Below are 11527 nucleotides of genomic sequence, written 5' to 3'. Positions count from 1 at the left end.
CACGATTAATCTAACCACATGTGCTTTTCAATTCACGCTACAGCACATGGAATGGAATGGAATGGATCGGATTCTTCTAGGTCCTGGAATTTGCAACAAAAATGTAAATTAATATTATAAATTCCATTTAGATTGACTGGAGATTAATAGAGTTGCATGTGTCACTCCCACAGCTATGTTGAGTACAGTTGGAGTCAGTTGATCTTTTTTTGGCAGTACAGTGTTAAACGGGTCAGATGACAAATGGAATAGCTGCTTGGTCTGCTCCAGTAGTCCATCTCCTCGGCAGTCAGGCTTAATCCAGGACCGGTCTCTGCATGGCTCAGCGAGATGCCCTGTGGTCTCCCAGAACTGCTTACCCTTCACTGACCAGTCATTCAGGATTAGAGTCAAGGGGTTCAAGTGCTTATTGAAACGGCTTCCTCTTCTCTAGCACTTGTCCGCATCTGTACCAGATTCTCTATGAGCAGTGTCACAACAACCACGCAGCGCTGTATCAAACCCTTCAGCAGCTGTTCAATCCATTTCAGCTATATTGATTTACTGGGGCGCTAGCACTTTGGGCTCTATTTATAGACCCATTCATTTAGTTCCAGAGCATTGCTGTGTAACTCTCAATGCTGTAAATGCACTTACAACACAGCACTCTAATCTCAAGCAGGAGGAAAAAAAAAAAACAGACTAAAAATGTTGCAGCTTCCTGCCCTCAGTGTGGCCCAAGTGTTAGTCACAGTTTAAAAAGTAGTGTGCAAAAATATACAAGAAAACTCCACACAAAAAATGTATACAAAAAGACAGCTTTATTATTTCATACATTACATATATATATATATAAAGCACTCGTGACAAACCATACAAAGCAACAATTAAATAACGCTGTGAAACGAAGCTGGATGCCTAGATTACAGAAGTGAGGATTTACTGAATGCTGCACCTGGAACGTGCAGAGTTCATGTAAACAGTACTTGGTTAAGATTAAATCAATCTTAGGATCACATGATGGTTTCTGATAGAAGCCCCACGTGGCACATTACTAGCTCGAAGAATGAGCCCCGTGCCTTTCACATGGACATGCACTGTGACTCTATTCATGAAGCAACACTAGCAAGGCTACTAGAGTCCAACGCTTTGATGCTGGACAGCTTTATGAATATTTAACACAGTGGCACATTGTCCACCCACGACCCCTGTCACCCTCCTAAACATACAAAAACAAAAACTTTACTACAATATGTATATATATATATATATATTGGTTCTTACACCATCACTGCCCTAAACCCTTGTGGTAGGGCTTGTTCAGAATTGGCTGTTGAACACAACTACAGTTTGACGCTAGTGTTTTTCAACCGTTTAAAACGTCAGTTCTTCTGTGACTCTGTGTGTCAGAACGCATCCTGCTGGAACCGCAGCAGAATCCCATTTCTAGATTGGAAAACAAGTGCTAAAAAACCAGGTCCGTGTGCAACTCTGCAGCAAGTTCATTAACATTCAAACAGTGAAATACCCCCACCACCCCCACACTTCATACACCACTGTGTTCATAGATTCAACCAGAAAAAAAATTACAAAAACAATTTGAACTTGAATCAAATCTAAAAAAAAGTGAATTTATACAAAAGGACACAAAGCCATTTTAGTTAAAAAATAAATAAATTTGGTCCCAAAACACAATTCAGATTCAACTTAAAACACAAAGCAAGTCAAATATAAAACTGCCATGGTAAAGGGAAAAAAAAGGTTGGAACTTCAGCCTTGATCACTTTCTACAGGAGGTAGAAGTTAAAAGTCGAACAGGAATGCGATTCATTTCACCATCTCCCCCCCATGCTCTACCATGGCTTTCACATTAGATGAACATGCCCAGCTTGGTTTACAATAATTGAACCCTTTTGCTTTCCAGCGATGCTGTGCAGGTGCTGTGGTTCACATTATAAATAACAGGGTCCTAGCAGCTTGACGTGAAAGGCAGGTTGGTTCCCTCGCAGTATAAACACTAAATGGAGGACATGGGAATCAGTGTGCCTGGAAACAGACTGTCATGGCAAACACTGAAGGACTCAAGCCCTCCTGAGGAGCAGGACGACTGAACAAGGGGTCTTCGCCCTTACTGAGGTACAACTGGGGGTCCGCATTCTAAAGGCTCAGATCGAGGACAGCAAAGCTGGGTGCATTAGAAAGGGAGGAATTACTCTCTTACTTGCTAAAGCACCAACATCAAAACTGAATCCACTCTACCTGTCCAGTCTCAAAAGCCTTTACAGAAGACATCTCCACACTAGTTAAATATAGACACGCACCTATAATATAATTAGGGGTAAGAGAACTCCAGAAACGCACTCCTCCAAGCTCCCATGTCTCCAGCTCATCCTTGACCGATCATGGACTATCAAACCATCAACTTTCAGATCCCCTCAAAACCAAAGCTCCCCAGGCGCATGGATAGTCAGATATTCAAAGCTGCCCGCGGGAGTTGTGGTTTAATACTTTTCTTTGTACATGTAGTTGTGTGTGAGTGTAAGTGGGGAATGCAGGCCTCTATGAAGAGATCACATTGTACGGACTGTAACTCAGGACGTGTTCCCCCACTCCCACGAAGTAGACCACTTGAACGATTCCAAACAGAGGGGCCATGACCAGGGCCCTGCAGCCTGCTCCCTTCAGAAAAGCAGAGGGGCCTTCCTTCCTCAACACTTTCCTAAAGGAGGATAAAAACACAATGTTACTCACGTAACGTAGCAGTCACTCTTTACTAGTCTCGTGGAAAAGGATTTGAGAAGAGTCTTACCTAGCGCAGTCCACAATCCCACTGTAACTTTCCTCATGGGCTCCTCTGTTCAAGGACTGCAGACGGGTCTTAATCACTGCAAAATACAAAGCCATTGAAAATCAACACAGGGGATTTAAAAATCAATTCCAATTCCCTTTTAAATCAATTCCAACACATCACTGAGCAATACATTGCAATTAGCTGTATTCTGTCAAAATGTCTCACAATGGCGACAATTACTTAATTGAAGGTCAACGTTTTAGTCCATTAAATCTGCTTCAAATGAAAGCAGGTGAACAATCATCATGTCTCTATATAAAAAAAAAAATTCTTCGAAGGAATAGAAATTGAAAGAACAGGAATGAAATGGCAGATCATCTCCAGTTCTACAGGGATCGTGGGTAATGACAATTCAAAAACAGTCAAACCGCTGGTCTAGTATATCAAAACCCTTTTTCATCGCACTGCATTCCACCAAGACAAAAAAAATAAAAACAGGTTGGCACGTCGTTACATAAGCGAGCCACCAAGGCTGCTCAACACCACTGAGCCCCAGTCCTGCACTGACCCAGCCGTTCCACCAGGGTGCTCCAGCTTACCATCGCAGGGGTTGACAGCAACAGCTGCTGTGGATCCAGCGATGCAGCCAGCCAGGAACGAGTGGTAGAAAGGGGCGCTCTCATCTTCAGACGGCTTGCCCAGCTTGTTAATGTTCGCAAACAGAGGGAAGTAGACAATGGAGAAAGGCACATCCCTGTGGGAACAACGGAGATTCTGATTAATTCCCCTTCCTTTTCATCTGAAAACACACACGGCTAAAAAAGGAGTTTTCAGGCTAAATGGAAAAGCATACATTTAAAAAAAATATAAAACACAAACCCACACAGCATATCCTAAATTGTACGGAAGCAGAACAGAGGATACTGGTTCAAAACAGAATGTAAGCCCCACCCCTTACTGCCCTCCCCCCTGCCTGCCTCCCCTCCCACTTCCAGACTCACCTCAGCACCGTGGCTCCTAGACCCCTATAAAGACCCCAGACTCCCTGTGTTCGCAGCAGCTCCTGTGCGATCTGTGTGGCAGAGACTTTCCCATTCAGGGGAACTGGTCCCACGTTGTAGGCTCGGCGGGGTACTGCACTGGTAGTGGCCAGCTTAGCACTGGTTACAATGGGAGCCTTCGCGCTCTGCTGAGCAGCTGCACCCAAAAAGATATAAACACAACGATCACAATCTAACCAAATAGTCTGTCCACCATTGTACAAATTAATGACGAATGCCAGGGTTAAAGCTAGCACGAAATCCCTGTTGATTCAAGGGCTCGATGCAGTGTCGAGCCCCATTGACACTCGCATCCCATTGCAAGGCAGTGGTTAGGAAGAGGTAGGAGTGGCTTACCCAGTCTGCCAGCATCCTGCAGCTGGATCTTGAGCATCTCCATTGGAGTGGTTATAATAACCTGGCAGGTCCCAGCACCACAGCCAGCCAGCATCTCCTTGAATACATTCACCCCCTTCCTGCAACATGGATACAAACCACACATTAAAACAAGCTAAACAAAAAAAAAATCTGTGCTGAAGACTTGCTCCAGCCCTGCACCCGCTTGCATTAAAACAGTACCAGTCCTTTGGCTATCAATCACAAAAGGAAATGCAGATCCCCGCGAGTCGCCAGTCAGAGATCTAACCCACTACTCGCAGGCTGGCCCGGAGGGCTGCGACAGCATGAAACACCCACCCGTCTTTGGTAAGGTGGTGACGGAAGAAATCATTAGCAGCCAGTTTAATTGCTTTCTCTGGTGTGACCAGGGTCAGGTTAACTGCAGCACCTAAAAACATAAAGACACAACGGTTACCTTCAAGGGAGTACAAATCGAAGACCCACACTGTACAGGCTCACACTGATATCAACATTGTGTGTACCCCCTCATTTCTAATATACAGCTTGTAGGGCATTTTAAAAACTTGTTCTTGAACAAGTGCAAAAGGTTTATTGCAGTTCAATGCTATTGGGTTAAATATACATTTATACGTTGTAATTTAAAAGCAGCAAGCATTTTCAAAAAGCTACGAATCTAAGCACACAATTTAGGAAAAGGGGGGGTGGGATTTAGTCAAACACTTCATGTTTACTGCTTAATATATTTACAAGCAAAAACACAGCTAATGGAAAGGAGGAAACAGTAAAGAATGGACAATTCACAATCACTCTAAAAAAGGACGGTATGTTATGCACAGGGTTAGTAGAAAGAAACAATGCAGGACAAAAGAACATGCCTCTCTGGGAATGAAGTTAGTAAGAGTTGGGGTGCAAAGATTCTGCCCTGAAATAAATCTCGCTTTGAGTGGGAAAGTTTTAATAAAAGGGTCCACTGAGAAGTAACGAATCTTTAAATTAGAGCGCTACTTTTTCCAGTGTCATGTGGATTCAATACAATGAAGTGAAGACATCCTTAAGGATGTTACTACACAGCCAACAGGGGAGGTGATAAAGAAATAGATGCATCTCGGACCATTAAAAAAAAAAAAAAAAAAAAGAGAGATGTGCAATATTTAAAGTGCACAATAGGATATAAAAAGATAAAAAATGTGTTTTAAAAACCAGTTTCAGATTATATCAAATCCAATTTGTGAGGTTAGGAGTCCGTTATACAAGACTGAAGATTTGTGAAAAGTCAAGGAGAGAGTCACCATGCAGAGCGGAGATACGCAATCAGAGCATAACAGTTAATGTTGAAGTAGGAAAAAAATAAACAAGAGGGGAATGTTAAAACAAATGGGCAAGGAATGGAAAGACAGCTGAGAGATGAGGGTGAGAGCAGGGAGTGGGAAGGAAGGAAGAAAGATGGACCCTTCAAAATATGCAGTACAATAAATACATAAATAAAATAAAATGTAGCCTCATTACAAAAGGTGAGAGGTACTGTAAACCATTAAATGATTTGCCTCCAGCATGGCTGCACAACATCGGCTAGCCTTCAAAATCCACGGGGACGTCTGCAATATGAAAAACACAGATGCAGCAAAACAAACAGCATTTCTCTACTTACAGCATTGACTGGGTTTCAACACCGCTCCTGTTTTTAAACATGCATGGGATCTCTCAATGCCCATCTGCAAGCTACCTCTCCTGAACCACATGCCATACATACTGCAATACAACTAGGTTTTATTTTTCTTAATTAAATTTATATTTTTTATTGCTTGATTTGATTAAAGTTTTCCACCATAGCTTTATAACACTTGCAAGATGCAACACCAAAGCTTAGTAAAAGGTCTTTAGTGGGTCGAGTAATCCAATGACTCAAATGGGACTGTTCCAAGACGATACATTCTTAACACCCGCTTTTGCCATGTAAAACCTCGTATTTAAAATTTACAATAGTGATGTATTGCACACAATGCCCTCCGTATGAAGAGGAAGATGTTTTAGCACCTCATTAAAAGACACACCTTGCCGTAGGCAACACTGGGTGTCCATTACAATCCATCACGTACACGGTTCCCTTATTAAAATCCCACTCCACCCCCAGCCATTAAACCTCTCTGGCTTACTTCTAGAACTTCCAGTGCTACGATGGTTACTTCTGTAGCAAAGTGTCCTGCAGTATACCGTTAGCTATTGAGAAATATATTCACAAAGGCATTCACTGCAGCTCATTTACTAAAACTTTGAACAGCAAGACTCGGGCATTGTAGGTCATCCAGTGCTTATCTTACCCCCATACTGGAGTGAGGGCTTCAGGATACAGCATTTCCAAGTCAAATAACAGGAACCGCTCATTTGCATCCACTAAACTCCTGATGTTTTTCCCCGTATTGTACACAATTCTACGCTACAGGACAACTCCGATAATAGAGACTTGGACATTAAGGGTTAAATGCACTTCAATGTGGCGATATGCTGGGTTTCTCTAGTAAGGCTCAGAGGGACATGAGTTAACACAAAAAGGGACAGGAGTCACCAGTGTGTAATGATGCGGCTGTGTTTCTTACCTCTGTACATCCCAAAATACCCCTCAGATCGCACAGTCTTAATCAGACAATCCAACCTGAGAAACAAAAGCAAGTCACAAGATCAGACGGCACATTCTTAAGGCTTTATTGGAGATACAGCGGCTGCATTAGACAGATGAAGGGAATGGTAGCAGTCTATAGAACAGACCCACAATAAGAGAACCCTCCCCCTCCCCCTCCCCTACTTCCTCCAACGCTAGCTATTCATAAACACTGCCGTGGGGAACAGAAAGTAAACAGAACCCAGTTTGGTAAACCGTGCACACCCCGCGGCTATGAGAAACTGTGCAATACCGTGGATTCCCACACTGCTGAGATGTGGTCTCTTTGGAGGGTAAACAAGGTGGCTGGTGGCATGCGACGCTGAAATCACTGCTCCAGCTCACCGAACAGCGCAGCAACAGTGCGATGGAATCAACACCATTTAGAGGCACATAAAGAGATTAGCGATGAACAGGATATGGCTGATCAATGCGTGCAGAGTGGAGAAATCCCCCCCCCCACCCCCATACCAAAAAAAAAAAAAGACTAGGAGGACTCAATGCAGAACAGGGGGTTAATCTTGAAGCCCAACTTTTATTGCTATGCTGAAAGGTCTGTATACAGACAGATACCCGAGCAGGTGAAGCTTTACTTACATGCTCCTGTAGACCTGCTGGCCATTCCTCTGGTTCTGCAGCCTGGTTTTTGCCAGGTCGATGGGAAACACACAGGTGACTCCCACGATACCAGCAATACCGCCATTGATCAGCTTGGCAGGAAGGCTGTAGGGAGAAAGAGCAGGAGACATAAGTTTCCAATATGCAACGGTCTTCAAATAAATGCAGTAAATCCCTCTGCTGAGCCACTGATTAAAGAAAATGCATTTTATATAATACAAATAGGAAATTTAAAAATAAAAAAAAATTAAAAATCACACCGGTTCTGAAATCTAACAGCCACAGTAAAGTGGCTTGCCTGCTGAAATCAGAGATGGTAATCAGAGATGGTAATTTGATCCCTCTCTGCAGGGATCTGCCAGCGAAACGGTCTGCAGTGCGATCTGAACTTGCCATATTGAAGGGCATACGTGTGCATGCTCACATGTCGCTGGGGCGTTGACTTTAAATTGAATAAAGATGCAAAGCATTTACTCTTGATTTCACATCTCCCACACATTACATCATTTACAATGAGAACCCACTAGATGACGCTTCTCACCTCAGGCTGTAGCAGGAACACTAAAGTATGCCTTGGTTTAATAAAGATTCTCTATATCCTACTGCTATAAGAAAATACCATTCATGGAGATATTTTAAACTCTATTAACAGCAAAAAATAAATAAATTAAAAAAAACACCTTCTTCAAACGTTTCTAATTAATCATTAGGCAATACCCAGAAAACACTGCTCAGCTACAAAGTGACAAAAAAAAATAAAATAAATGAAACTCACCTCATCTGTTTCTGGGACATCTTTCAAGGAATTTGTAGTTAACGAAGTTAAACGAATGCAAAAGAAGCTTCAAAAAATAAAATCTGCTGTCTTCCGAAATGCTTTGGTCACTAGTGTTGAAGAGCTGCCTGTGGAGTGTAGCAGTGTGAGTCTTGACTGGTCTCTGAAGAGTGAAGAGAGAAGAACCATCAGCTGTTCCACCCGCCTGTTTGCATTATTCAAACTCCCCACCCCGAGACTGCTGCCACGCAGCACACACACACACACACCGCATCTCCAGTTACAGCAATACACACACACACAGCATGCAGCATACCCTCGGAGCGCTTCTCTCCAGTTACAGCAACACACACACACACACACACACACACACAGCATGCAGCATCTCCAGTTACAGCAACACACACACACACAGCATGCAGCATACCCTCGGAGCGCTTCTCTCAAGTTACAGCAACACACACACACACACACACACACACACACACACACACACACAGCTGACTGGAGCGTAGACTCCTTACTGTGCTGAAACTTAAGCACACGGCAGGAAAGCAATACCCTGGTTGGGCTCTCTCACACACAGATTTGTCTCTGAATTCTTACAGCAGCAAGCAGAAAGATGCCTTTTCGTATTGCAAAGCGTTGGCCAGGTGCCAGGCAGGATCCTGCTCTCCACATTACTGTAGATTCAGCAACAGACGTCGCCAATAAAAGACGGTTCTTTGCTTTAAACATTGAACCCAAGTGACCTTCATTTGTCAACTGTATGAGAATGTGGTGGTCAGTGTTGTGCCAAGATGAAGTCTTGTGTACCAGAGAACGCTCCTTCGCTGAACCGAGACACAGCTGATCAAAATAGTTTGTTTAACTTCCTGTTTTTCTATAGATTAGCAGATGCCAATGCAAATAGGCGCTTTATATATATTTATATATTTATATATATTATATATATATATATATATATATATATATATATATATATATATATATAGGATCAATGAGTCAGTTCCTTTGAAGCAGCACTCCTCCAATGTGACTCGGATGGTTACAGTAGCTGACTGACAATGGTGTTACTAGGAAAAGCTATGCAAGCAAACCCAGCAAAATAAACTGTGAGCTATGGTGTGACACTGAGCATGTGACTATGATTCATGGGGGGGGGGGGGGGGGGCGGGACGATCAGCTCCTCTCCCTGTTGAGAAGAGCATGTCAGTCTGACAAGTCGAGGATTCATAATGACAGGGCCCTGAAGCTGAACTGCAGCGACACACACACACACACACACACACGCAGAGCTCCTCCTACACGCCACTTCAGTTGCGGTTTCCTGTTGGAGTAAAACACAGTAGACTGTGGCATTGTGACATTCAGCATGTGTCTGAGCTGCAGTCAGACAGGATTTGGGCAAGCCTCATGCCCAAACGCATTAGGATTCCAGAACACCCAGGACTTGACGATATAAAGCCAGGGGTTCCTCAACCCTTGTTCAGGCTCCTATGAAATGATCATACCTCAAAGGACTACCTCCTGGGTAGCAATGCGATCTTATTAAGCTGTAACAATACTCCTCTTACCCTGGACGTTACTGACTTAATGTTTAATGACAAAGACAGGTCACAGAAGCCAACTATCTATTATTATTATTATTATTATCATTATTATTATTATTATTATATATTGTAATTAAAAGACATCTAGTATAACGTCCAGGAATCAAAAATAGAGTTTGTTAGTCAAATACAATGACCTGCTTATATAGAGCCAACACACAGCGGTCTCGTTTCTCTCATGTCGTCAGTCATGTGACACGCCGCGGTGCCTCAAGGTTAACGGAAGAGTTAACTAATTTACTTAGCGGATTCGGTTACCAAGGCCATTGTAAATAAATAATAATAAAACACTTATAGACGTGATTTATAGACGACTATCGTGTGTAAAGGTTATCAGTTTTTAATATTTACAGCGAGTTTTGATATTTTAAAAACTTGCCACCAAAAAATAGGCGGACTTCCTCTAACCGTTAGTGACAATGCTAGTTAGTCACAAGTTAGTGAACGACAAGAAAATAAAACACAGAAAATATGTGTTTCTCAATTGAAACACTATATATATATATATATATATATATATATATATATATATATATATATATATATATATATATATATTGTGATACTGCCTCTTCGCCGCTATCCTAACTCAGTATCGCCTGTTAATTTGTTTTTCAAATACCAGCAACAAGTTACTTTGTAACAAAGTCAAACACTTTAACAAAGCAACAAAAATGAAAGCTTACCTCGAAGTGCAACTGTTTCCAATGCCTTCTGTAGCTGTTGATTCCTCACAATGGATACGCCCTCTACGCGCTGAGGTTTTTAACTCACAAGAATTGAATGGAAATTTCCACCGAAGGCAACGCGGTAATGGGCGGGGCTATGTCACACATGCACAAACTGAACCAATCACGTCTCTGCGGACTAAATACTAACATTTCTATTGGCCTGTGAACGCCAGCCTGGTTCTAGATGAATGGCCGGTACGTGGTGTCAAATTTCTTGTTACAGCCGTCAGCTATTAGTCCTTGAATACTTTACAGTGTATGTAATGTAATAGGAATAAACAAAAGCGGGTTTAACACTAAACTCATTTTCTGGACGAGAAAAAAAAATAGCGCATGAAATCAGAGGATAAGAGTCTCCAGTAACAGGTAGTTTATTCATAAAACCCATTTAACGCAGATGAATACAGTCATTCATTGTGTATTGGTGTTTCAGTTACTCGCACCGCCTCTGGCTGGCATGTGTTTGAGCCACGTAAACATAATAACTCATACGAGCCCGCAGGGAGAGCGTGCTTTGCTGCAGGTGTTCAGCCCAGCAGTCCAGATCTCTCATTAGCTCAAGCAATAGTCTCACTGTTTCATTTGTCTTTGTTTTTATTGTGAGCTTCGTGCTTCACCTTTGGCAGTTGAGGATGCAGAAAGTTTATCACGTGTTGTATTTAAAACATGTCTTGAATTAACGTAAAACGTGCATTGAAAGAGGAACAGAAATGATGTTAAATAAAGCTAAAAAGAGGCTAGCACGTGTTTATTAACCACGTCTGCTGCTGCTGCGCCACACTGCAGTTCAGAAGCTTTGTTCAGAGCGGTGATTAGAATTCCTTCTGGAAAGCAGGAATGGCATTCACGTCTAGCCTCGGGGAGAAGGGAGCGGAGCTGGGCGGTGTGCCACAACAAGAGAACCCAAGCACCTCAAAACCCGTTCAGCCTCTTTTATATTCAAGCTACTGCAATGACAGTGTAT

General features: G+C 42.5%; 1 protein-coding gene across 2 annotated transcripts; it reads right to left on the bottom strand.

Annotated features, from left to right (window-relative positions):
* Positions 1-781: 781 nt before the first annotated feature.
* Positions 782-10647, bottom strand: LOC131702088 (mitochondrial glutamate carrier 1-like). Of its 2 annotated transcripts, XM_059003849.1 has the most exons (10): positions 10519-10647; positions 8220-8382; positions 7424-7549; positions 6765-6820; positions 4507-4597; positions 4168-4286; positions 3772-3967; positions 3370-3524; positions 2789-2864; positions 782-2698 (listed from the first exon to the last, which is right to left on the bottom strand). In XM_059003849.1, the coding sequence occupies exons 2-10, from the start codon at positions 8237-8239 to the stop codon at positions 2539-2541; spliced, it is 999 nt and encodes a 332-aa protein (XP_058859832.1). In that variant the 5' UTR covers positions 8240-8382; positions 10519-10647; the 3' UTR covers positions 782-2538. The 2 variants fall into 2 exon arrangements, with proteins under 2 accessions (XP_058859832.1, XP_058859833.1); XM_059003850.1 differs by lacking the exons at positions 8220-8382; positions 10519-10647 and having other exon boundaries at positions 4507-5765; positions 7424-7507.
* Positions 10648-11527: the final 880 nt, after the last annotated feature.

The sequence above is a fragment of the Acipenser ruthenus genome, chromosome 29 (genome assembly GCF_902713425.1).
Source record: "Acipenser ruthenus chromosome 29, fAciRut3.2 maternal haplotype, whole genome shotgun sequence".
Classification (NCBI taxonomy): domain Eukaryota; kingdom Metazoa; phylum Chordata; class Actinopteri; order Acipenseriformes; family Acipenseridae; genus Acipenser; species Acipenser ruthenus.
This window is presented reverse-complemented; position numbering and strand designations above follow the sequence as displayed.